This window comes from Neopelma chrysocephalum, unplaced genomic scaffold (assembly GCF_003984885.1).
Source record: "Neopelma chrysocephalum unplaced genomic scaffold, ASM398488v2 Primary Assembly neopelma1_82, whole genome shotgun sequence".
In the NCBI taxonomy this organism is placed as follows: Eukaryota; Metazoa; Chordata; class Aves; order Passeriformes; family Pipridae; genus Neopelma; species Neopelma chrysocephalum.
This window is the reverse complement of record NW_020897744.1, coordinates 4771866-4798571: the sequence shown is the minus strand read 5'-3', so window position 1 is coordinate 4798571 and position 26706 is coordinate 4771866. Positions and strand designations below refer to the sequence as shown.

General features: G+C 49.6%; 1 protein-coding gene across 3 annotated transcripts in view; it reads left to right on the top strand.

Annotated features, from left to right (window-relative positions):
• The window catches only part of CAMKK1 (calcium/calmodulin dependent protein kinase kinase 1), a 92932-nt gene that overhangs the window by 36843 nt on the left and 29383 nt on the right, over positions 1–26706 (top strand). For all 3 annotated transcript variants that reach the window (XM_027690931.1, XM_027690933.1, XM_027690932.1), the window contains exons 2-9: positions 897–1438; positions 9588–9635; positions 11303–11356; positions 19033–19084; positions 19626–19759; positions 20349–20385; positions 21782–21803; positions 23741–23829. In XM_027690931.1, the coding sequence (XP_027546732.1) occupies positions 998–1438; positions 9588–9635; positions 11303–11356; positions 19033–19084; positions 19626–19759; positions 20349–20385; positions 21782–21803; positions 23741–23829 (877 nt within the window). In that variant the 5' untranslated portion in view covers positions 897–997. The remainder of the gene's footprint in view (positions 1–896; positions 1439–9587; positions 9636–11302; positions 11357–19032; positions 19085–19625; positions 19760–20348; positions 20386–21781; positions 21804–23740; positions 23830–26706) is intronic.

Genomic DNA, 26706 nt, shown 5'->3' with positions numbered 1-26706 from the left:
GGATGAGATGATGCAGTGCTGCATCTTCAGAGGTGATTAAGGGTTGAGAGCCATGTGTTGCAGAGGATCATTTCCTGCTCTGGACTGTGCTGAGGAGACTGAAATCTGTTTTAAATTGAGACTGAAACTAGCATCCAGGAAACAGCGATTTTATGCAGCAGTTTCAGCTTTGTATTGCACTTTTGTGTTCTGTAGATCTTTTCCCAGGGAAAAGCTGATTCCCCCATGCTGTAATCACTAAGCATTGTTGATTTGCACCTCAATATAGATATTATACATGGTGTGCAGCAAGGTTAATGTGTGTTTGCACACAGGCTGTAACTGGGGGGGGCCAGGGGCAACCCTGGAACCAGGTTGGCTTTTAAATTCTGCTTTTGCTGTTGACTAAATTGCAAATTACAGTGTGGAAGTCACCAGGCATGGCTTGACTTCCAGGCACTTCTGTGACACTTTCTAAGGCCCTACAGGGCAACAGAGAGACTACTGGGGAGCCCTAAATGGCCATGGAGTTGTTGTTATGCCCGTTGGGTTTGGGTACATGCCAGGAGCTCTTGTATCCTATAAATAAGAATTCAAGAGGTCGAGAGTTCAGTCCTTTACCCTCAGCTGCACTTGCCCCGTTACTGTAAGCTCTGGTTGGCTGTTGGTCTGGCTGCAGAAGGAGAAGTTCTCTTTAGCTGTGTCACTTGTTGCACATCAGATAAAATCTCATCTTTATCACTTTTCTATCAAGGTCAGTGCCTTTTGTTCTGAGTGTTTGCACCTTGTTTACAGCCTGCCAGTGTTTTGCCTTCCCTTTCTCATGTGCTGGAAGAAGCCAGAGTTGGCTGTCTCGGTTATGTCTGTATTGAGTGAACATTAGTCCTCAGTTTAGCTCTGTTTGTGTTTCCTTTCAGGTGTTTCATGGAGCCTTTCCTCCATGCCCTATGCTGCCTGTGAGACTTAGTATTGCTGCTCTCCACGGGGCCATCTGAGACCATACAAGCCGGACACAGCGATGGGGGACTCTTCAGGAAATGCCATGGATGGAGGCACGGACACACAAACTGAACTGGCAGAGCGGGTCGCAGCCATAGATGTGTCTGTTGTCCCAGACAGAAGTGACCAAAATGGTGAAGATAACGGTGAAGAAAATGACACAGTGTTTTCTGATAATGTAAAGGACATCCAAAGAAATGGAGTCAACACTGACATGGGAATCAATGAACTTCTGCCTTCCCCACAGTCAGAAGATGCCCAGTTGAGGCACGTTCCCAAGAGACCTCCCACTAGACCTGGTCTATCAAGTAGGAAGTTGTCTCTTCAGGAAAGATCATCAGGAGGTTATTTGGCTTCTAGCAACACCCCAGGTTGTGGTCCTTATGCCACAGGACCATCACCACGTATAATGAGGAGACCAACAATAGAGTCCAATCGGGTCTCCATCTCAGATTCTGAGGTAGGCATGTTCTCCCCTACAGCTGTGGGGTAGAGATGAGGTAAGTCTTTCTTAACTGGTAATGGGAGCAGTCTTTTGGAGCAGTAGATCTGAAAGCACTGTTATTTCTAAGGGGGAAAAAAATCCCTGGAACCAGGGATCGTATTGGTTTGGAATGGCTCCATCCCCCAGACCTCTGCTGGGTGTAACCCTGGTCCTGACATTTGGCTCCTTCAGCCATTACCTGCTTGGGATGGTCCTGTTAAGGTGTGTTGTGTCATGGTAGAAGGCAGAAGGTCTTTCAGGTTGTTCAGAGAAAGGGCTGTGGCCAAATGACTCTGCTCTCGTGTCCCTGCTGTGTGTGCCCTTTGGGAATTCATCAGTCACAGCAGCTTTGCTGATGGTATTTTATGGAATTAAACTTCTGGAGATTATGTATCTCCCATTGTGTTTTACCATAATTGAAGGCATGATTTAATTTTATAAAGAGCTTAAATGCACTGGAGTTTCCTGCTCCTGTCAGGGCTTTCCTTTGTCTTTAAAGCATTTGTAACAGCAGTGGCAACCAAGGGCTGTGACCCCCTTCTCCTTCAGAGGAGTGTCTGGGTGGCTGTGGTTGTTCCTGCCATCCATCTTCCCCCTGCTCTTCTGGTACCACACCTGTCCTGGAGATGTGACACACTGTCAGTGGTCAAGTGTCTTGATGGAAGCAGCTGCTGGTTGCGATTCCCAGTGCTGTGATGTGCTGTGGTGGGGAGGACAGGGAGCAGAGAGAGGGGCTGCTCAGAGCACACTGCCCAGTGTCAGGATGAAGATCCTGAGCCTGAAGCAACACAGGGACCCAAATCACAGGAGTTTAGACTTTTATGTGGGTCCAAGTGGCCTGGAGCTTAAACTTAGTGTGTGGCTTAGTGTTTCCCTCCTGAGAAGTGGGTGTTTTCTCCTTGCACATCTGAGAGGATGGGGCTGTGCACGACCAAATCAGCCACTGTCCTCTGGGCAGTTGTGCAAGTCACATTAGCAGTGGGATGGATGCATCCCCAGCTGATCAGAGGTTACCTGCAGAAGGTGCACTGCAGAGACTGCAGCTTCTTTGACAGCAGCCATATGCTTTAATAAGGGAGGCAGGGAGGGAAAGGAGCCAGTTCTTGGAAGCAGGACGTGACTTGAGTGCCAGCTCTCCCATCCTGCAGTGCTGTGACTGTGCCAGGAGTGAGGCTTGTCTGAAACCTTTCAGGGTAACTGCGGTCGAGTGTGACTGGCACATTCCCATCTGCAAGGAAATTCAAAGTACTCCATCCTCTTCCCCAGCATCTGCATCCTGGGGAGCAATAGTTACTGCCTAGGGCTGGGAAATGCTGAGTTTGAAATGCAGATGTGGAGCCTTTGCGTCCCTGCTCCTGCAGCAGCTCTTTACGCAGTGCTGCCTTTTTAATGGTCACTTTGATATCACTTGATTGTTAGAGCCCTGCTCTGGTGCAGCCCAGCTGTTCTCATTGGAAACCATCATCCATATTAATGGGGAATTGCTGTGGTAGGAGGGGAGGGGAGCCTGGGAGAGAACTGGGCTTGTTCTGAGGTGGGTGCTCACCCTTACAGAGGTGCTCTGGGGAGTTGTGCTGCTTCTTCCCAACTTACAGGGATAGTATCTGTATCCCCTAAGGAACAGCAAAAGGACTAAGGAAGATGCATGTTTGGTTATAGGGTGAAGTTTGAGGCTGGGCACTGAGTAAGTGTCGGTGTGTGCAGCCTGCACACAGCCCAGCTCCACGTCCTGCCTGCTAAGTGGTTGTTGTGTTCATGGCTGGGAGAGGCACTGCCAGTCCAAACCCAGGCTGTACAGCTGAGATACAGCAGGGGACTCAGCGAGAAATGGAGAGCAGATCGTCTGTTCTCTGTCAGGGCTTCTGAGAGTTATTGGGGACTCTGTGTTGAGGCTTTGGTCCTGTTGGGGATAAAATAAGCCGGTGATGAGAAATACAGTCACGGTGCACTTACCAGCTGCTGGTGTGTGTCTGTTGATCACTTTGATGTGCAGACCCTCAGTGAGCAGGGGGGGCGGTGGGTTGCTCTGACAAGATCCAGCTCACTGGTCACAACACTGCCCTGGCCTGCCTGCAAATGACTCTGTGACACACCTTGTTCTAGGCAAGCTGCACATTTGTATTCCAGTCCGAGTCTCTCACCTGCTTAAAACCCTTTTGGAGTTACTCCTTTCTCCTTGCATCGAGTATCCACCACCATCAGCCAGTGCCTTCCAGGAGGCAGAGCATCCATCAATCCAGCTCGTGGCTGCTGCCCGAGTCAGTCACAGGCTGTGCAGAATTGGAGATGAAACTGAGGAGCATTCGAGCTTTATCAGTGGCACCTGATCAGGGACCATCCATCAGGAGCAGGGATGGATGGCACAGCTGCCTGTCACAATTTCCTGTTACGCCGATAGCCATCTCGGACTGAATCCGCGTCCCTCTTCATCCAGAGATAGCAGGATGGCAGCTCCCTGCCTGTCTGTCAGTGATGCTGTACCCTGGACTGATCTGGAGAAATAATGGAGAGATGTGATATGTGGAGACTGAATGTGGGGCTCCAGCAGGAGGTGAACGTTCTGTTGTTTGCTGATGAATTACGGAAGAACCTTGTGTTCTCTGAGAGAGATGCTGCTGAGCTTTTTAATGCTGGTTTAATACTTGTTCACAGGCTGGGAGGAAAACTTCTATCCAGGGATCAAGAGGGCCAAGAGCTGAAGCTGAGCCTGTGGTGCTGAGAGGGGGTTCATCCAGTGCCACCAGCAGGCAGTGAATTGGGCTGTCCCGTCACTGGCACCGATACCACAAACACCCTTCTTCCGAGTGCTTCTTGGGTTTGGTTTTAGGAAGATGGTGGCTCCTGGGCTGGCAGGGCTGCAGCAGGGCTGGGGATTGTTGTATTGCACAAAAACTGTTCCCTATCGACCAGGGAGAGCCACCAATTAGCCAATTGCCCCGGCACAAAGGTTGGCAGCTGCTGGTGTCTTGCAGCCACTGCTAAGTCTGGATCTGCAGTATTGACTCTGCAAGAGAAGTAACCTGTTCTGCTCTTCTGGCAGCGTTGTTTTGTGCTTAATTGACCTGATGATCTGTCATACCTCTGTCAAAAATTCATCTGTAATTTTAAAAATTCCCTGTTTGTCCCTCTCCTTTCTTAGATTATTCATGAGCTATGGCCTGGAAGGTTCTCAGTGCTGCCTTCTCTGGCAGGAGTGCCTGGTGGGATTTCTTGCTGCCTTTGCTGCCTATCAGTGCTTCTCTCTAACAAGGGAATGGCTTTGCCTTTAGCTGTGGCACAGAAGTGATTAAGCTGAAGCCATTAAGGGTACATAAAGCTGCAGAGCTGAGGCACAGGCCCCAGAGTTTAGGTTGCTGGCCCATTTTGCCTCTGTTGATGTGATGTTCCCAGCTCCTGCTCAGTGCTGCCAGCAAGGCAAGAGGAGAGGATTTCCCTGAGGCTGCTAAAAGCAGCTTCTGCTGTGCTGCCCAGATGATGCCCCAGTGCTTGTATGTCCTAGGAAAGGACTCCAAAGGTGTTTGTACAGAGTGGTGGGTGTCTTGTGACTGTGTTTGACAGAACTTGTCCCATCTAAGATGGCAAGGCTTGATCTGTGAGAGGGGAGAGGTGCTGCTTGTTGGAAAGTGGCATTTGAAAGTGCAGTGCTGGTGGGGTTTTTTTTAATTCTGTCATCCCAAACTAACCTCTTTAGGCAGCCAAGAAAAGTCTTGCTTGGAGAGTGGCTAGGAGAAAAATAAAAGTTGTCTTTTTCCAGGCTTTCTCCCCAGACCTGCCTGCACAGTTAATTGCTTTATACTGTCTTTTCTCTGGTCTCTTCTGGCTGAATTGTCCTTTCCCTTTCACATGTTCCCTTTCTCTCCCTGCATCCACCCATTCCCTGGCATCCCAGTTCCCCTCCCCTGTTGTCCACGTGGTCTCTCCACCCTCTGGGATCAGTAGGAGGCTGTTCCAGTTCCCCACTGCCTGGGCAGCTCTGCAGGTCGTGGCCGTGGGCTGGAGCTCTGTGTGCTCCAGCAGGAGTGGAGAGGATGAGTCAGGCTGGTGTGTTCTCCCTCCTTGGAGATGCTCCTGGCCTGGGGATGCAGGGAGGAGGATGAGCTGACAAAGGGAATTTTCCTAGGCTTGGTGTCCGTGGTTTACCACAGAGGCATGGAAAATAAATCACTTCCTTGTCCTTTCTTTCCTTGGCTTTCCATGTTGTTGTCATAGCCCCCTGCTTGTTTGGCCAACCGAAGGTTTGAAGGAACTGGTGTCGAGAGCTGAGAGGCAGTGCCTTGGTGCTGGGCTGACCCAGGTCTCACACTCCTCCAGTCTCTGGGAGCTGCCCAGTTTTCCTCATAAAGTGATTTCCTTCTGTGCACAAAGCAGAACAAGGCAGAGGTGGGGACTGAGCTCCTTCTCAGCATGGGCTGAGAGCTTCCCCTTCCCAGCCCCTCAAGTCCCACAAAGGAATTTCTTCTAGAGGACTTACTGTGGTGCTCAAACCTGAGCTCTCCTGAAAGATCAAAGATACCTGGAAAACATTTCTTCAAAGGAGACTCCCCTACAGGCATTGCTAATTTCTTTTCCTTTGGTTAATTAACCTTTAAATAAAGTTACATTTCCAACTCCTCCAAGGGTAAGGTTTGAGAGAAGGAGAAAGCCCAGAGCTGCAGTTGGAGAGGGGCTGGAAAGGGGCTGCCTTGCTCCCCCTGGTCCCAGCCCCCCTTTTGAGCCACTCTCCCAGTGATATTCCAGAGACCTGGTGAGTGCCCAGGCTCCTGCATCCAGCCCTGGGATCCCAGGTGGGTGCTGAGCTTTGTGCCCAGCCATGGCCAGTGCTCCTGCAGCAGTGTCAGGCTTTCTGTTTTGCACTTGGGTTTGGATGTTGTTTAAAAATCTGTTTATTTTTCTTACCTCCATGAGGTCTGGTCTTCCTGTCTGTCCTTCTCTGTCCCTAAAAACTTTCTAATTTGTATTCACTGCTGCCCTTAATACCCATTTTCTGACCTTTATTTTCATTTTTTCTGTTTTTAGAAGTTCTTTTCGCTTCCCGTTCCAGGCAGGATGAGTTTAAACCAGTGTTCCTTCATTACTGGCTTTTAGTTCCCACTTTTTATTCTCCCATGCTTCTCTTTAATGTGTGTTTCTGAATTGCTGAAAATTATAATTCTTTTCAGATTGATAAATTTAGCTTCTTTTAGTGGGCAAAATTCTCCATTATATATGTATGTGTGTAGGCAGTCTGATTGTTTTCAGAAATGTCTTATTTTGGAAATCAGTGCCAGTTCTTCCTTTCAATCCCTGCATCTCCCCCGAGACAGCAAAGGCTCAATTCTCAATTTTTCAGCATTTCTGTCACCCAGTGGTGGCCACAGTGGATTTATGGAATTAGGCCTGAGCTCTGGACTGAACTGTGCTTTGTGATTTTTGACCAGTTTTTGTTTTCTGTGGCATTAATTCCTCCCCTTCCTCTCTTGACTAATACCTTGGACATGTTAATGAACGGGGCATCTTGTTTTTTAAGGCAAAACAATTATTGCACACTTGGACAGACTGAGTCTAATTTGCTATCAGCTTTTCATTAAAGGATCTCATTAAGGTTCTTGCTCTGTTTGTATTTATCAGCAGTTGCAAATACATTGGCGTGATGAAATCAGGAGAATTGTACAATGTTATCTCAAAGAAACACTTGGCCCAGAGATAGGTGTTTCTCTCTGATAAAGGAATTGTACAATTATCCCACTTCCTGCAGGAGAACCAAATAACATAATAACAACCCTGCCAGTCTGCAGCAACACGTGGCAGGAGCTGCTTGAGCTGTGAATTATGGTCTTTCAGCAAAGAAAAAAAAAGGTAGGAAGCACCTATAATGTGGTTTGATTTTGCTGTGTTCAGCTCAAGTGCTGGAAACAGGGCAGAAGCTGGAAGTGATGGTACTTCTCACCAGGAATTATCTGAGGGGAGAGGGATGGAGGTGTGGAGCAGGTTGGGATGTGGTGACAGAGAGGGTAAACTCTGGGAGGCTGTGCTGCAGACCCTGGCATTGCCTTTCCCTTGGACCCTCTCTGGGTGTTCCCCTCCCAGTATTTATCCACCCCTTTCAAAAAATCATCCCCTGGAAATGGGTGGCCTGGTGTTGCTCACAAGCTCCTTTAAGCAGCAGTGAAACACCAGAGAGATGCTTCAGGTGATCACTCTGGTGTGGGATAAGAATGGTAATTTCTGGCCAGAGGTAAGAGGAGTGGTGGGAATGTGATGGTCAGAGTCAAAGGAATTGGTGCCTTGGACACAGGGACAGGGCACAGTGCCTCCTCAGTTGCACTAAATGCTTTGTGAGGGAATTTGTATCCAGCACAAAGGGCTCTGATCCTTGAGGATGAAGGGAAAAGATGCCACCATGGCTTCCTTGACTGTGTGGGCAAGTAGAAGCAGCTCTTGGTGCTTTAGAGATGCCACCTTGGCTTGAAACAGGGTATTGAGTGCAGACCAAAAACTCTGTGGCTATATGTAGAAGGCTGTATTTACTCCTGCAAGTAATCCCTGCTCAGGGGAGGAGGCCTGATAACAGGACCTGGTCGTTGCAAGCTTGCTGGTTTGAGGAGCAGGAGATGTGAGGTGGTTGGAGGCTTTCTTGGAGGAGTGGTCGCTTTTCCTGCCCGTCCCAGCCTCTCCAGTGAGTGTTTCCCCATCTGCAGCACTGCAGTTTTCACAGGACAGGAGGGAGGGATACAAAGCTGAGCACAGGGAAAACCAGGGCAGGAGACATAACAGAAAAATGCTCCTTCCTAATTTGTGCAAATCACCACGATGCAAAGCACGGCCTCGTGTTGGGAAGTGAATCTGCTGAAGGTGTTTGCGGGGGAATTTGTCCCCCACGTGCCTGTACCCTGGATTCCTGCATGCTGCCCCCTCCTTTGGGGAGGGAGGTCCTTTCAGTGGCCTTGTGCCTTACATCTTGGCATTTGCTGGGTCATGCTTTCTCCTCTGGTTGCTCCTCATTCTGATGGATTGGTTTTTACCTTTGGAAAGATGTGTGCTTTCTGGCAGCAGAGTTAATACACTTCTGTGGCCCCGTTACTCACGTTTGGCTCTTCTTCCCTGTCAGAGAGGTGGAAAAAACTTCCTTCACTGGCGACAAGGTGAAGATTTAATCATTCCTTGTATTCCTGAGAAGCCACTGCTTGCAGGCTTAAAAAGTCATCAGTTCCTCCTTTCTTAATTCTTCCCTGTGATGACCACTTGTGTTAGGAGTGTTTTCTGGTTGGTGATGGGGAAAAATCAAAATTATTATCTACCACATCCATGCTGCTTCCCAAGAGGCAGAGGGGTGTTGCTGTCAGTGGGAATGCTGCATGGAGCAGGGACTGTTCTACTCCCCTGTTCTTACAAATGGACTGAAGGCATCTGGCACTGTTTTTATGTTGTGGTGCACCCCGTCATTACACCCTTGTCACAGCTTGCTGGGGGTCTGCATCTCCCACCCCTTGGGGTGTCAGTGCTGGATACCTTACCACCAGAGATCAGACATGCTCAGGGGTGATTTATTACAGCAAATATTCCCTCAGCTGAAGAGAATCCACTATTGTTTGTGTTCCATAGCAGAGGAGCTTGGCTTTATGTGCTCTCCTTGAAAAGAGTTCATGATCCAGCTGAGGGTTCCTTTGGGTGCAGCCACACCCACATCCACGGCCCCAGAAGGTCCCTGTGTCTGCCAGGCTGATGTTGGGAAGGGCACAGCTCATGCTGTGATGCTGGGGGTTGGAGTGTGTGCTGGGAGCTGCCAGGCTGTGAGAGCCCTGGGGAGCTGGGCATGGGGATTTTCCTGCTTGGTACTGACACAGTCCAGGAGAGAGGGTCAATGTAACCAGGAATGGGGCTGCTGCCAGGCTCCCTGGGCTGAACCTGGAGCCATGCTGCGGAATTGGGGTGGTTTTACACCAGCACAACCAGAATCAGAATTCAGCCCATAATTATTTTGTCCTCGACTGTCAAAAAGAAAAAGCAATGCTTATAGTGTAACATACACCAGTTGAAGTAAGATTAAGTCTTTCATTATTTAGCACTCTGCCTCTACTTGAACCTGATTCAAAGTCAGTCATTTCCTTTACCAATACTCTAATTATGTTCTCCTTTTGATCTGCAGGACTGTGTGCAATTAAACCAGTACAAGCTGCAGAGCGAAATAGGCAAGGTAAGTACTGGAGTCGTGTTGGCCACAGGCAACCTGTGTGTGCACACACAGCTGGAAAGGCTGTGCCAGCCCAAGGGACCTCACTGGCCAAAAGTCTTTGCAACTTGTGTTTGTTTTGGGGGAGGGTTGTTTGTTTTATTTCCTTATTAGTTTGAGCAAGTTTTATTCAAGGTCAAAGTGGAGCTACTTCCTCTGAAATCTAAATTTATTTTTCCTCCCTCGGAAGGTGGTTAAGCTGGCTCCCTTCCAGGGTATTTGCTTGCCAAATGTAGCACTAAGAGCCTTTGATGCATTAATACAACACAACAAGGAAAGTTAAAGAAAAAACCCCAAAAAACAAAAATAAGATCAGGGCAGATGTTTGGTCCCCATCAGGACTAGGTAAAGTTTGTATGTCATATGAAATGCTCCTTTAATACTAGTCCATGTTTAAAAGCTGCAGAATGATTTATAAGAGATTGCTCCAAAGTTATTTAGAGGTCTGGGCTGGTGAGCAGCTCAGACACCTGCACATTTGGACGTCTGCCACCGTTGCAGATGGGTCCAGGAGTGGTGGTGCTGCCTGGAAGCTGTACCTGCCTTTGCAGTTGGAACATTGCAGTCAGAAGGGACTGCACCCTGAGCTGCAGAGACCTTCACCAACAGTTTCATTAGCCCAGACTCCTCTCCAAGACGAGAGGCAGTGGGAGGAGGCACCCTTTCCATCTGTGCCGTGGGCTATGCTGGCAGGCAGGGAGTAAGGCTGGAGGTACCACTGCTGCTGGTACAGCAGATGCCATCCCAAACTCGGCCTCAGACCCACTTAGAGCCTTTGTCATTGACTTAAGTATGAAGGAGAGTGTGAGACCTTCTCTCAGGTGGATTTGCACCTGCCTCCTTCCCTGTGGATCACAGTGAGGTTGGTGGAGGGTCTGCTGGCCCTGCTGTGTGTGCTCCTGGATCAGCCAGATGGCTTACTGGTCTCCTCTGAGACCAGGACCTTATTCCAGCTTTTAGTGAAGGCAAGAGAAATGTATTGAAGGCTCTGGTGTTCAACCCACTCATTTATTCAACAGGCATCTGTCAGGGATGGTAGCTAGCCATGGTGTCATGTCTCACTTGCATAAAATGTTTAGTTTTGACACAGAACTGCGAAAAAACAGTGATTTGGATGGAGTTTGGCTTCAGGCTATCACTGGAGCTGGGGATGCAACAGCAGTCCAGGTCTGCATCTGCCTGGGCAACATGTAGTTGGTGGAAGGCAGGCAACTGGTCATCACTGAAGTCCATCTGCTGTCAAGAGATGGAGAGGTTTTGTGCTGAAGATGGTTTTCTGCAGAAGTACAGAAAAGGTGTTTGTGCAGAATTTCCAAACTTGCACCAAAAAATATCTACTTGAAAATTATGCTCCCCACCCATATTTGAGTTGAGACAGACACAGTGGCTTTGGCTCAGGGCAGGAGGTGATGGGCTAAAAGGATGTAATCCTCCAATGCCCAACAGAGCTGCCAAAATGTACAACCTTGCTGTGGGGTCACATCACCTGCAGACTTTGATCAGGGATCAGCGTGGCCTGGGACCTCAGGGTTGTTTTTTACCCTGTGTAGAGCTGTGCTCTACCAGCCTTGAGCAGCAAGAAGCCAAGGTGAAGCTGCTGAACTGACTGTGCCATTGGTGTTTATTTTTAGGGTTCCTACGGCGTTGTGAAACTGGCCTACAACGAGAACGACGACAAGTATTATGTAAGTGCGTCCCTGCTCTGCTCCTCTTTGCTGCTGCTGCTCCTCACTCCCCTTCACCCCCCTGAGAGCTGGGTCCCCTCTACCTTGCTGCTTTTAGCACGTGCACTTCTGATTTGTGTGGCTTGCAAGGAGTTGAACGTCCTGCTGGGCACGGACCTGCTCTGTGCGTGCGGTGCTGGGCTCGGATCGGGTGGGATGCCTTATGTAACAGGAGGGATCTCGGAGGCAGGAGCGTGTTGCTGATTTGTCTTGACATTTTCTAGCTATGAAGCAGGTCACCTGAAATTAGAGGCGTGTGGGTGGTGGTATTCAGCACCTGCTGTGCACTGGAGGGTTGGCCTGGAACGAGCAGGCGTGTTTTGTAAGGAAACGGGGGCGTTTATCAGAAAGGTGCTGAACAGCATGGCCTGGCTGGACAAGGCCCCCTTGGGGGGGGTCTTACCCCCTTGGGTGTGCCTGGGGGGCACTGAATGGGGCCTCACTGTCAGGGCATGAGGTGTAGGGTGCAAGGCAGAAGGCAAACCTTGGCTTTTGACTCCCTTGCTGAGCTGAAGGGCAGAGTTGGAGAGTTTCAGATTCAGAACGGCTGCTTACACTGAGGGCTCTTGCTCTGTCCCTCCTCTTCCAGAGGCAGGTGAATCCCAGCCATCCCAGCTGGGATTCCTGCAAAATCTGCCTGCAGATGTGCTCGTGTCCCTGGGCTTGCCCAGGGGCTCATTTTGTTCAGGCTGAGAGCAGGAGCTGGAAGGAAGGAAAAGTGCCTTGCTGTGTGGGGCTGTGCCTGGAGGCTTCTGGAAAGAGCTTCCAGCAGTTTCTGATGGATCCAAGGGCAGGAATTGGCTGAGGAGAAGCTGGGTGGTTGCAGTGCTGTTGAACCTGAGCCCTGCTGCCTCCAACACAGCCCTGCCAGAGCTGCTGCTCCACTCTGTGTTTGGTGAGAGGGTCCTGCTGTCACTCCCATGGTGGAGTGGCCTCATGCGGGTGAATATTCCAATGTGGCCCATCAGAGCACCCAGGCAGACTCATGTGCTGTTCCCTGTCCCTGCTGGCATTGGTACAAAGGGGAATAAGAATATGCTGTGGATTGTAAAGCATCCTCATTCCCCACCACTCCCCAGCGGGTTTTCCTCCCTGAATCTTGGATTTATAAGTGACATCCCAGGTTGAAGGGGTCAGGTGGAATTTTATGCCTGTGGGTATTTCTTAGCCCTTCTGTGCTCCCAGCAGGCATGAAATCGCAGGAGGAATGTCTTGAAATGAGGGATGGAATTGTTGAGATAAAAATCTGGACAAGGTGCCCTGGAGCTGGCCAAGCAAAGGAACCACAATTCTTTCCATCTCCTGTCCTTTCCAAGCTGACTCACCACTGCACCGGAGCGGTTGGTGTTTCCAATGGCTCCCTGTCTCTCCTGCTCTCCAAATCCTCCTTCCCCTGCCCTGCAGCAGGATGGTTTGTTCTGCAGAGAGTGATGGTGCCAGCCGTGGTTTCCCTGATCCATCTGTCCCACCAGCACAGGCAGTGCCAGGACCAGCAGCACAGGGTGGGAATGCATCGCATCAATAAATCACATTTATTTCCAGCTGAAAATATTTTTGCTTCTAAAATTGTAATCCTTACATTTTGGTGCTGCCCTTCAGATCTGGGAATCCCGTTGCTGTCCCTGTGGGCTGCCCAGGACGGCCAGGGCAGCTGGCACAGCTCGGCAGGGGAGAGCTGGGGCTGGGACAGCGTTGCCTGCTGTGCTCCTGTCTGTGTTTTGGATGCACATTAACGCCGTGGACGTAGATTTAGCTGGTCAAATCCAAGCCAAAAGTGAAAGCCTGTGGCCAGGGTGTGTGTTAGTTAATCCCCACTTAATCTCTGTTTCTAATCTAAGCAAACACTTTAAAGGTACTGCAGCCCGGGAGGGGCTCCCGTGCCTGGGCAGTGTTTCAGCCTCGCTGCCCAAAGCAGGATGGGGTATTGCAGACCCCCTTCCTGCCAGCCCTGCAGGGATGTGCTCTTCGGTTTGCCCTGATCTTCCTTTTGGGGGCTTGAGGCAGGGTCTGAACCAGATCCCAGCTGGCTGTGAAGGTGATCCTGGGAGCTGTATGGAATTCTACAGCAGATGGAGAGATGTCTGCCCGTGTTTGATTGCAGTGGGTGTCAGCATGTGGGAGAGGGGCTGCACTGCTGCCAAAAGGCTGAAAGTCTGTGTCTCACGTACTTGCTACCCTTTCATCTGGGGCAGTGGAACCTTTCCCCCTTTCCCAGCTGCAGCCACATGCAGACAGCCCAGCCCCCCGATCCTCCCAGGTGCCCGTGCTTGTGTTTCCTGGGAGTGTGAGCTGTGATGGAGACACCTCTGCTTTCCCGAGACGTTAAACCAGCTCAGGAGCTGGCAGACTTTTCAAAGCTTCAGAGAAATAGTGCCAGTTGCATAACTGGCTATTGATTGCTGAGCTCCCCACGCTGCCCCATGTGCCTGACCCTCGTGCTCTCCCAGAGTCAGACAATTTCCATCCTGCTCTGCTTATCCTTCCCATCCAGAGCTGCTCCACAGCAGTGCACCCTGACCCCCCTGGGGGTACCTAATGGACCTGCCTGCTACCAGCAGTTAGCAGAAGCAATTGTGATTCTAGTAGTTGGAGAGGGCCTTTTCTGTGTGTTTTTTTCCCCCTAAAATTTAGCTTTGGAACGTTTTTTTTTTTGTCTCAGTGGTGTAAAGCACCACTGGAGGAAATCTGCCCTTGCTTGGTCTTTAGTGAGCAAGGCCAGGTTGGACAGGGCTTGGAGCACCCTGACCTAGTGGAAGGTGTCCCTGTCCATGGCATGGGGTTGGAACTACATGATCTTTAAGGTTCCTTTAAGGTCCCAAACCATTCTGTGATGTGATGATTCTGTAACTGATTTATGTTTGCAGTGGTTTATCATGAGGTCAGAGTGTTGCTGCCTGCTTTATTGTCTTTAAGTTGGTGTGCTGCAATAAAAAGGAGCAAAATGGTAAAGAGAGCAGAAAAACCTTTATTTTGGAGTATAATTCAGAGTGTGGCTCCTGATTCTTGCTGAGGTGTGGGGCCCTTTGGTAGCTCTCTTCAAAAAGGCAGAGTTTATAGGTACCAGGGACTGAATCTGGCTCCTTTTGAAGCAAAAGGAAAGATTGTTGCTGCTTTAGTGAGTTTTGGATCTGGCCTAGAATTAGGAAAAACTCTCAAGAAAATATCCAACCACTACATTTGGGAAAAATGTAGATGGGTCATGTTTACTTTGTGGGTTTTTTACCTTCCATTAAAGATGAGAGAGTGCTTCTAAGAGCTTTACCCTTCGTTGCTGTGAACAACCCCAGTGCCAGGGAGGGCTGTAAAAGTGTGCTGGCTCCAATCAGCGGATGCTGGGAATGTGTTAGACCAAGGAAATGGAACTTTCAGCACCAAGTACGTGACCTCCAAGGAGGAGACCCCGCTGGAATGCTGGGCTGGCTCCCGGAGCAGAGGACCCTGCTGCTCCTGGGGCACATGCAGCTGTTCCAGCAGCATTGGTGGGGCTCTGCCAAGGAACCCTTTACACTGGAAAGGTTTCAGTGTCTCAGTTTGCAGGAGATGCTTTGACGGTGACTAGGGGAAAAAAAGAAAAGGCCAAGCTCTGGGAAAAAGCAGCAAATAAAAAGCAAAGGCAGATGTGTCTGGGCATAAATCTAGTTTGGAGTCATTGTGCTGATGGAATTTGATTCTGTGATGCCTCGGGTCATGTCTCCCTCCAATTTTCAATCTCTAAATCAGCTTGCAAGGAGAAGTGGTTATGATGGACATTTGTTATGCTACTGCTGCAATAAGGCAATAGCGTTGTAGGTTGTCAGGGGGTTTCTTTTTTTTTATCCTTTTTTAATCTGGTTTCCTAAGAAACAAGATTTGTGTGATTGTGTTCTCTGTCTCTGTTTGTACCTATGCATGGAGGGCTGTTTTCTACCAAGTCCCAGTGATGGGGAGAAATTCCTTCCAAGTTTATGAAAGCAATGCCTGAACAAAGTGCTGCTGAGGAGAAGGTGGCCAGCAGCAAGCCTTGAACTTTCTAGCCCCTGGAGAATCCACTTTGGTTGCCATCCAGGTTGGGAAGGGAAGGCACAGCTCCTGTGTTTCCCGTCCTCTTGCTCACATAACAGCTGCTGAACCACTGCCAGCTGTGCTCCAGAATGGTGAGGACCAGGAAAAGGATCTCTGGCTTGTCTAACACCCCGTGTTGTTCAGCTCTGGGCTTGTGAGGGGCTGGGCCACCTGCAGTAAGAGCAGGGAGACAGCTGGAGGTAGACAAGCATGGCCACTCCAGGAGGCTGTGCCAGCATGGATGGGGCACAGCCTGCTGATGGAATTCTGCTGCTGTTGGGGCAAAAGGTGACAAATGCAGGAGCAGGATTTTAGGGCCATGGCAGCTAAGCCTGTCTGGTTTAGGATTTTCTTGCAGTTCATAACACTCCTCTCTCCCAGCAGAGCTTCCCTCTCAGCCGCTTTATCTGAGGGATGTCATTGTGAGGAGGGACAGGTGAGGAAGGGCTGGAAATGCTCTCTGTTCTGTTCAGCATTCCCAGCATGCCCTCATGCACTAGCAGAGGATTTAGGTGGTAATAGCAACCTTTGAGTGGCATCCCACTCCCCTGGGAGCTGCAGGCAGGGACTGTGCCCAGGGCTTCTGCCCTTGCAATGCAGGTCTCTCTGTTAACAAATAAAATGACATCCTAAGTTTTGTGAGAGGACCACAAAGGACAGGTGGTAAGTTCCCTTGGCTCAATCATGTTGTCACCCTTCCCTCCCAAAACTAATGGCCATTTTCTGGTTGTCATCACCAGCAGCTTGTGGTCTCACTGTTGTGAAAGCTGCTGAATGCCAGGCATCCCTTCTCTCCATAAACCTGGGATCTCCTTCCCCTCAGGCAGCTTCCCTGTGGTTTCCAGCTGTAAGGCTGATAGGAGGAGAACAGTAAACTTTAAGATAATAAACATATATAAAAGAAAAGTACACAGTCCCTGCTGCCTCTCAGAGGGAAATGTCAAGTCCCATGGCCACGCGTGAATAGTCGGAAGGAAGATGTTTGCAAGGGCATGTGTGGAGGAAATCTCCAGGCTCCCTCTTTTCCTGAGGAGGCTGAAGCAACACTTGCCTGTGCAAAGGGAAAATCCCTCAGCTTGGCTCTGAGCTGGTTCTTTATCAGAAAGGCATTATCTGGGTAATTAGCTCTGCCTGTGAGTACAAATGTCTTTGGCTCTGTCGTGCATGAGAGCCCGGAAGGAGAGGTTTGCTGGAGCATCCCTGAGTTGTTCCTGTTACACACAGCCACAATTCAGGAGGAAGCCTGGTCCTGCCAGCTCCCTGGAATTAGAGTGAGGCTTCACAGCCCTATGCTCTCCTCTCTGCTCTTGTGGTAATTAAGTGGCTCTGGCCTGTTGCATGAGGAACTTTGCTTTTTATCCCCTCTTTGAGTTTGTAAGCGCAGTGGAACAGGTTCTGATCCAGCCCTGCTTGTGCAATAGCAGGTACTGGTGCTTTGAAACTGGTGTAAGCATGTCCTGGTGCTTCTTCTCCAGCAGTAGTGGTAGTTTACAGTCAGCTCACCTACAATACAGTAACCCCCCATCTCCCCTCATACCATCCTTCAAGGAGTTTGGGTGACAGCAGTGGCTTTTGTGCCCTCCATTTCTGCCCCTGAGAGCAATTCTTGTCTTTGCTATTGCTCCTCTCTGTACCTTCCTGCTCCCTCCAGCCTCTTCCAGAGCCTATTCTGGGAAGGACTAACCTGATGTGGGCATAGCTGGTGGCAATGGTTCAGTTCCTCAGGCTGAGTCCCCCAAGCACTGATGCAACTTGGGAGCTTTCAGCAGCAAACCACATCTTCTGTTTTTTCTTCTTCCTAAAGCTCCTTGCCAGAAGGCAGGGAGGACTCAAGATGGAATTGGAGCAAGGAGAGCCTTCTCCTCCTGGGTTGGCAATAGTTGAAAGAGAAATGGATGTATCCATTCCTTTGATTTTTCTCATAAATTTTCATTATGGAGAGATAAAAGTGGGGAGCGTAGGAAGGCCTCCAGGCTTGGTCCTGGCCGTATTTGGAGGTGGTTGAGCACATCTTGGATCCTCTTTCAGCAGACCATGAATCATTTGGCTCTGTGTTGGACACAGTGCTGTGCTAAGTGAAAGATAAGCACTTCTGAGTCTCTGTCTCTCAACACCATCGCTCCCAACAGTTGGCTTGGAGCTGTCAGGCGGGATTGAGAACTACACAATGTCTCTTCTCAATTACACGAGTGCAAATCCAGAGGATTTCACTGGATCAGTACCAAAAATAACAATCCTTCCAGCGAGCCATGAACCTGGCTGCAGCAGGAGCACTGATGGGAGGTGGGGATCCCGGGGCACGTGGTGGCATCACTGCCAGGAAAAACAGCTCAGGAAGGAGCTCACTGGAATGGTTTCTGTGCCCTGCCCCTGGTTTACGTGTTAAAAGCAGGTAGTGTGCAGTGAGCCTGCCTCTGTGGTATTAATGCAAAATTCCTTGGCATTTGACTGTGTCCTGCAGGAGTCCTTGGTTAATTGTATTTTGCTAGGATGACTCCAGTGTGAATTACAGATTTGGAGGCTTAATTAGTAGGAATAACTGCTCTTTCTAGGGGAAGGAGTGAGTGGCCATCCCAGCTTCTGTGAGCGTAGGCTGCTTTCCTAAGCAAATTGTTCCATGAGCTGCTTTCTCATGAAATATTTATCTGCTGGGGCACTCGGGGCTGTTTGAGTGGCCCTCCAAAAAGGTTATTAACGCACAGAGCAGATGGAGGCACAGGCACTGTTTATTAAATTCTGATTGCCTTTTGCCACTGTACTAATGCCAACTGGAGGGCAGAAAAAATTACCCTGACCCCCTCCCACACCTCAGCTGCCTCAGCAGTGCCAGCATGTGATGGGGTATGAGAAGGGAGGGAAGCCCTTGGCAAAATCCTGTTTCCCTCCCTGTGCCTTTGCCAGGCCCCTGCCCAGGGCTGTCCTCACTGTGTCTGAGGGTGCAGGGATGGATGCCCACCAAGTGTCTTGTTCGTGGACTTGAGCATGGTGCTGGGTCACACTGCAGCTGCTCTGTATCACTCTGGAACCATGGAAGGGTTTATGGGGCAAAAAATCCCCCCTGGGAATGCAAAGGGCCTCCCCAGGCAGGCTGTGTCCTGGCCCTATTCCAGGTCTGTGATGGAGATTCCAAGGGTGTTAGCTTTATGGCTGTGACACTCCAGCTCTTTTGCTTCCTAGACCCTCTGGCAAAGTAAAACATAAGGTGGAGCAGCCTTGAAGTGGCTCTGACTTGCAGCATGGCTGTAGCATCATCCAAAACAGCAGGTACATGAAGGTCAGCTGGAGGAACCCCCCTCTTCCCTCAAGCTTCTGCCCCAAATGCAGAAACTGGGCTCCTTTTTCTTTGTCCAGTTGAAAATAAATCAAAACCACCTAATTTTTTATGGGAAAAAATGAATGAAAAAATAGTTAGCAGTGCTTTTAGGAAAGCCTGGGTCAGTGTCTGTCTGTTGTGACCACCACTAACCAGGACACGTCTTCTCTAAGTTGAGGAGCAGACCTGAGCCAGTCCCTGATGCCCAGCACACTTCCAGGTCTCAGCAATGTGCACTTTGGCTCTTGTTCAGTTTTAACACTGCTTTTTCTTCTTCCTTCAGGCTATGAAAGTCCTCTCCAAAAAGAAGCTCTTGAAGCAGTACGGATTTCCACGTGGGTATCTCACATTTAGAGATCTGCCTGTTGTTCTCAGCCAGGAAAATCTCTCTGTAGAAGCATTGTCTGCAAGGACTGCAGAACCTGGCCTCATCTGAAAGCTGCCCATGTGGTTTGGGGCTGGTTAAAACGCCACTTGTGTAGTGAAGGGGCAGGTACAACCCCAGGGAGATTCAATGCACTCAGTAATTAGAGTCCTGGCTTTGATTTTTATGAGTCTCTTTGAAGTGGTGACTCTTCCCATGTTCACCATCTATGAACCTAATTAAGTGCTGGAAGTTAGGCAGGGTAGTCCCCCTTCTTCCAGGGGCTCTCCTACCCCCTGGGATAGTACCTGGCTGGGCCATGGGACCCCCCAGACCAGGCTGGGAGGAGCTGGTCTGAATGAGGCTTGGAAATCTCAGTTCCAGGTGGGAGACTGTAATGCTTTGGGATGAGAACAAGGGGATGAGATCTTCCAGAACAGCTGGAGGTACCTGCAGAGGGGCCAGTGGCTGCCCATCCTGTGAAGTTCTTCACTCTGCTGTCACACTTGCAGGTCGGCCTCCTCCCAGAGGGTCGAAAGCATCCTCTGGAGAGCAGCCCAAGCCCATGGCACCACTGGACAGAGTCTATCAGGAAATAGCCATCCTAAAGAAGCTGGACCACATCAACATCGTTAAGCTGATAGAGGTGAGCAGCTCCTCCACCCTAAGCTATGCTGGAACAGGTCTGGTTTGTATTGCAACAAGAGGATCTTTCTTCAACTGCTCCTCCTGCAGCCAAAATTGGTTTAAAATAGTCGTTCAGAAATTTAGGCTGGCGATTCCAAGCAGGATCCTACCAGTTATGTAGGATAAACTGACACACTTACCCTGGGCTGTGGGCTGGTGCCCAAGAGAAGGCAGCTCTCTGCTGGTAGAAATAGCAATGAGCCTTGATCACTGAAACTTGTGAGCAGACAAGCCTGGGAAGGTGCACAAGTGCAAGGCTTTGATGCCTTTTTCATTGTTGACTGAGGTCAGGTTAGGACAAGCAGTGCCTTTATTGGTAGGCTGTTTCTCCAGGCAGAAGCCCAGATTTTTCTGGAGACAGGAAAATCTGTGTCCTTCAATGCCTCTCTCTCTGCAGGACTCTCTAAATATTAGTCTAAGTTGTTCTCAGTGCTCTGCAGTGCACAGTGTACAGGGAGCAGTAAAACTTTACTCCATTAAATATCTCTTATTTTTCCTGCTGTTTTTCTTTTTCCCCTTCCCTCTTATTTTTCTGTTCTCAATCACAGGTCCTTGATGATCCTGCAGAGGACAACTTGTACATGGGTATGTGAGTCTCATATACTAACAGAACCATCTGGGCTTAGACCTAGTGATGCAAGTGGCACATAGCAGGGCTCAGGGTTAGTACCCCAAACTTAACCCGAGCTCTCCCTGAGGAGCAGGAGAACAGTCCCAGCAGTGGCAGCAATAGCAGCAGGACAGGTGGGGAATCTCTCGGGGGTCCTCGGGAGGTTGTGCTGGGGGATGAGCAGTGGCCATGTACCTGTTGTCCATGTTCCATCACCCTTTTCCTCTACCTTGGATCCTGTGAGTGGTTCAGGCAAATCAAGCTCCTGCCTCTGCAGTCCCTCAGCAGAAGGGGAAGCTGTGGGTGCTCAGCACTGCTCAGGACTGAGCCTCCTGCAAGGGGCTTCTTCCCTCCTGCTTCTGACCCAGATGATGATAACTGCACCTTTCTCCTTCCAAAAATGCCCTCCCACTACAAAGCAGATCTAGAGGAAGTGCTGTTTATTCTTTGCTAATCATTGCTGGCATCAAATACTCCTGTGAGTGCTCAGCTGTGTGGGCATGGGGAAGGAATCTGGGATGGAGGGTGTCTGTAGGCACTGAGCAACCTGCAAACAGGATGGTTGAATAATGAAATGCTGCCACAACCTGCAGCTTCTTCAGCCTGGGGGGCAAGATGAGCCAATGCAGGCTGCCCTGTTGTGTTTGTACCTTCAGAGAACCTAACACCCCACCACAGGGCTGCCTGGTGCTTTGGGGAGGGGATCTGCTCGTATTTCTTTAGAGATGCAAGAAATCCCTTAGTAATTCACAAGGAAAGAGCTCTCCTACTCTAGAATAAAGGCAGATCCTTCTCCTGTTTGCACAGCAGGTCAGAGCAGGATCAGAAAACCACATTGCCACTAACCCCCTAAACGGGCACACAAACTCATGTGCTCTGCAAACCTCAGCTCACACCAACAAATCCTCTCCAGTTGCTCCTGCCAGGGAGTGTTTGCCTCTGACAGACCTGTAGCTGTGCTGCTGATTGACACAGCAGAAACGGAGCAACGTGTTCTTACAGCATCTCGTTCAGTATCAGCAATTTAGCAGAAATATCACACCAAACATCCTCCCTGAAGGTACTGAATGCCACGGGGCTCAAATCAGCAAGGGCTGACAGCGGGAGCAGCAGCAGCAGCGGGGTTGATAAATTAGCCCCACTGTCTCCCTGTGCAGAGCTGGCAGGAAGAGGGAGATTTGTCTGTGCTGAAGAGATGAATGTTTTCATTTTGCATCCTCTGGTGTCCTTGTCATGGGTAAGGGAAGAGAAATGAGTGGAGGTAAATTGATTTTGTAGGTATAGGAATTGATGTGTTCTTATAGGTGATGAATAACGAATAAGCCCAGTCTGCTCTTCTCCTCATTCATAGTTTATTTCCTTTTCTTGCAGTGTTTGACCTCATGAGGAAAGGGTAAGTAGCCCTCCTGGGATCCTTTTTGTTGAAATTTTTGGTGTTCATTATTAGCTTCCCAGGTGAAATGGAGGTTTGATGCATCCAGTGGGGCAAACCTCTGTCTGTAGGCACAGGGGAAGCAAAACCCAGCTGTAGTTGCCTTTGCACTGCTACAGTCTGCAACGATGTGGTGAATAATAATGGGCTTGGAGGACATGTCCTGATGTCAGGCTCTGATTTAGAAAACAAGTTTGATGCCAATTCCCCATCAAGTGCCTGGAAGAAAAGGTTTAATAGGAATACTCTACTGGGGTACCAGCCACATCGTGGCTTCCTCTGGAACAAGGGGTGTGTGGTTGCATCAAGATTTACTTGCCATCCACTACCTTATTTTGCCCCCAACACTAACCTGTCGTGGGAGGCTGTTTTGTTGACACATTTTTCCATAGCAGAAGTGATAAAGTGATGGGAGGCTCCTCACTGCTTTTTGCTACACCTGCATGGATTCTGCAGCTCTGCAGAGTCACAGCGAGGTCGGGAGAGCTGTGCCCAGGATGAGGGAGATTCCCAAAGGGCTTGTTTTTCTCTCTGTCCCCATGGCTGAGGTTGCAGGCTGCCAGCTCCAGTGGGTTGCTGGTGAGAGGCTCCCCAGTCTCCCTGGTGATGCCCATCCTGTAGGAGAGGGAGCTCCTGTAAACAACTGTGTCCAGGGAACGTGTGGCTCGGCCGAGAGCAGCCTGGCTGCCTCCAGCAGAAGGCAATTAGACTCCTTTAATGGCTCTGCCGGGCCTGCACTCACATCATTTCTCCCCGGTTTCAGCAACAGGAAAATGTGTTTGAATAGGGAGGGAAGGCAGTGGCAGGAGAATGCAAATGGGAGATGAAGGTCATCAATCAAATGGGCAGCAAGGGAGAAAAGTGCTGCAGGAAGGATTTGCTGCGGGGTGCTGAGGGGAAGAGCTGAAGAGCCTGGTTTTTGGTAATAGGCTGTTCCCTGCCAGGGTTTGGCTTGCCAGGACAGTGTCTCAGGAGCACTCACTTAAATCCAGCTCGAGTCAGTGGGCGTACGTCCAAATGCAAGGTCACTCTGCTGAGCACAAGCAGGATTAACCCCCAGTGCAGTGAAGTCCTTAGCTCCTGCCATTCATCCTCTGGGGAACAGAAGATTCTGACTAGCTCTTACAGCCTCTTTGCCCTCAGCTTTCAGCAGGCACAGGCAGAAGAGGGGCTTTTAGAGGAGCCTGTGCGTCCCTCAGCAGTGGCGACTCACAAAGGAAAGGAGAGGAGAAGCTGACCAGGTAACCTTGGCTGTTCAGGGCCAAATGGCTGAGTTCTGGTGGTGGCTGAACCCTGAACAACTAAATAGGTTTTCAAAGCAGTTTAGCACAATGCACTGAAAATATTCCCACTTAACCTTTGAGTCAGTGGTTCCTGTCTAGATTCTGCCTGGTGTAGACCAGCTGCATGCTGATGTTGCTTCAGGACTGAGCCCCAGCATATGACATCCAGTGCACACCATGGGCACTGGCACTGTCCCCACTGCTGCCTGGGACCTCCTGGTGTTGCTGGAGCTCACAGCCAGGAGCAGCTTTAGCAGGAAACCAAAGGCCAGGTCCAATTTTGTTCTTTTCCCTTTAGGACTCTCAGTGAATAGTGTTTGCCTTATTTTGTGCAGACATCAGCAGTTAATCCTGATGATGAAGAGGGCTCTGTGGCTCATGCTGGCTCAGGGACTATGCAAAGCCATCCACGACTGCTAGCCAAGCTCACTAATCAAGGTGTCACCACTTCCAGAAAGGATGGGCATGCCTCCATCCTGTGTCACAGCACCCAGAACCTCTTGGGAGCCAGACCCTCAATGCTGGGACATGGTGATGGAGAACATACTCCTCCTGCAAGGGGTGACACTGCCATTCTGCAAAGTACTGAATTGCTTTCCCTCCTCTTCCCAACAGGCCTGTCATGGAGGTCCCCAGTGAGCAGCCTTTCAGTGAGGAGCAGGCTCGGCTCTACTTCCGAGACATCGTCCTGGGCATCGAGTACTGTGAGTACTGACAGTGCTTTGCTGAGCACGTGCCTCGCCCCCCTGTGCAGCTGGGGAGGAGCATCTCGACTCTGGTGGGCTCTCAGATGAGCCACTGAGGTCCCCTCTGTTTGCATGTGATGGGGTTTGCAGTTGGAGGTGGTCTCACTCAGCTCAGGTTTACCCAGGCAGTGTCACAGATCCCTTAGAAAGGACATTGGGGAAATAGTGGCTTCCTTTTTTCTTCCTTGTATCTCTTTGTGAAGGCAATAGCAGAGCCAGGAAATGTATGTTTGCGGTGATGTGGACTGAGTCAGTCAACTGCAGCTGGAATAAATTTCTTCTTTCTGGGTTAGCAGTGCAAGCAGTGGCCATGGGGAGAGCTGGCAAGTGGCACTGGGAGGGTGTCCTTGTCCACTCCCTTTGCAGAATCCGTCTGAGTGACTCCTCATCACTCAGGGCTGTGGGGTGATGAGAGCCCAGCACTGCTCTGCCCTCCCAGGGATGTGGTGACTCAAGTGTGTTCCCAGGCTCTGCCCAGAGACTCCAGCACCAGGATTCCTCTTTGCAGCCTATTTGATTATTGTCACCTTTTTTAGTGACACCTTCTCCCACTGTGGCTGAGGCCAGATTCACTGCTGAGTGCCTGTTCTGCAGAGTACCAGGAGGCCACAACAGGCCTGTAGAGGACAGCAGGGATTTTTCTGGCCCCATTGTAGTTGACATGGCCCTGCTGGCCTGAACCTGGCAGGGGTGGGAGAAGAGGTGTCCCTGAGCTGAAGGCACAAAGTGGAATGGTCTATGCTGATATCTTGTGAGCAGTGATGGCTGGCAGTTACTGCTTCTGTACCTCAAACTACTGGTGATGGGCTTTTGTGGATTAATAACTAGACAATCAGGAAAGTTGTAATACAGCTTTCACAGTGGAGAAAAGTCATACATGCAGTTAAATAGAAATCTATAATGTGGCTGAGTTGTTCAATGTATTCCTAAATGACCAGAAAAAGGGTAGAAGACAGTAAGAGATTGGTGATGACACCAAGTTATTCAGGGTAGTTGTTGTTAGGACTGACTGCAAAGACTGGCAGGAAAATGGCATTATAGCAAGCATGATAAAATGAAAGATAAAAATTCATGTTACTGACTGCAGGGTAATGCATGAGGGGGAGAAACAACACTAAAAATACATACAACGTGATGGGCTCTAAATTATCTGTTCTCACTCAGGCTTTATTCTGGATAGTTCTCTTGAAAATGCCAGCCCATTACTTAGTGACATTCAACAAAGATAACAAGATTTGGGGAATTACTGGGAATGAAATAGAGAAGAAAAGAGAAGTTGTCATTATACAGTTATTTGGATCTCTAAGAGCTCTTAGGTACAGGCAAGGAGTATCCTGAATATTTTGTGCAACTCAGCTCAGCCTGTCTTAGAAACAGCTCTCTAGAAGTGAAAAAGGCCCAGGAAGGGTGGTCAGGATGGTCCTGGAACATGTTATGGACAGAGATAAGACCAAAGGTCTTCAGAATGGAAAATTATCCTGGGAAGGGGTGATATTACAGAGGCTGATATAAAATCCTAAATGCGAGAGAAGTGATAAACAGGGAATGAATCTTCTCTGTCTCTAAAAACACAAGAACTACGGGGTAGCAAACAAAATAATCAAGCAGCCAGTTGAAACCAGGAGAAATTGTGCATCTGGCTTCAACCACCCAGAGACAGCAGGTCTCTGAGCGTGATGGGCCTTGCTGAGGCAGAGGAAGGTGGTTTGCAGTGCCCCAGTCCATCTCCACATGGAAATGGAACACCACCTAATTTTTTGTCTGAAACCATCTGGTGGGAATAAAATCAATGTTTACAAGTCTGACAGTCCAGAACCTTCCAGGTCCTGCCAAAATCAGTCAGATCACTCCAGAAAGTTGGTGAAGTGTAGATATGAATGGGAAGCTCGAGACTGTCTTTGAGTAGAGTTTGAAGGGCGAAGAGGCAGCTTTTTATATTCTCATTAGCATTCATATTGTAGCAGAGCCTGTGTGCCTCAGCTGGGAGATCCAAGCTCTGCTGGGCTGGATGCTGCTGGAACAGTTCCTGCTCAGAGGAAACTTTTGAGTTTAGAAGATGGGGAAAAAAAAATAAAGTTTTGATACTCCTAGGCAGAGGGAGTGAAACTAAGCAATAAATTATAGGATGCCCAGCAACAGGAACAATAGGATGCTTTATTTTGGGCAATTGAGTAACCACTTATTTTATTAGCAAATGAAAGTTAAAAATGGTGTTCTCTCTGAACTGCTGGGTAAATGCATGGCAATTATTACATAATTAAGAGGAAAAGTGCACCGTTTGTGCATGCTGAAGGAAAAGTGTTGCCAGGCAATCCAGAGATTGCAAGGTAATTTTAATGTAAGCATCCATAATTGTTATGTAATTTGGGAGGCTCAATAACCATGCAGCTGCTTGAAGCTCGCAGTCAGCACAGCAAGCACATGCATCACTGCTGGTTGGGTTTTATTAGATTAGGAGTTGCAAACTGGATTGCTGTTGGAGCCTGCAAGGCGTTAGCCCAGGCCAGTGCTGATGGTGAGCAGGAAGGGGCTGCAGGAGCCAAGCTGGGAGGGGATGTGGGCTGACCTTTGAAATTACCGGTGGCGGCACTCGGTCCGTGGCTGCTGTTTGTCCCTGGGGACTGGACTCACTGGTAATTCATGATGTTTGCCTGGGGTGGAGAACTCCTGCAAGAGGGCTGGCTGTGGGGGGAAGTCTGGAGAGGGGCAGTGGTCCAGGTGATGAGAGCAGAAGCATCCCATACTGAATGGGAAGAGTTGAGCGTGGTGGGAGGCAGGGACAGTGTCCTGCCAGGAGCTCCCTCATCCAATGGCACGGTGCTGCCTCGCTTTGTC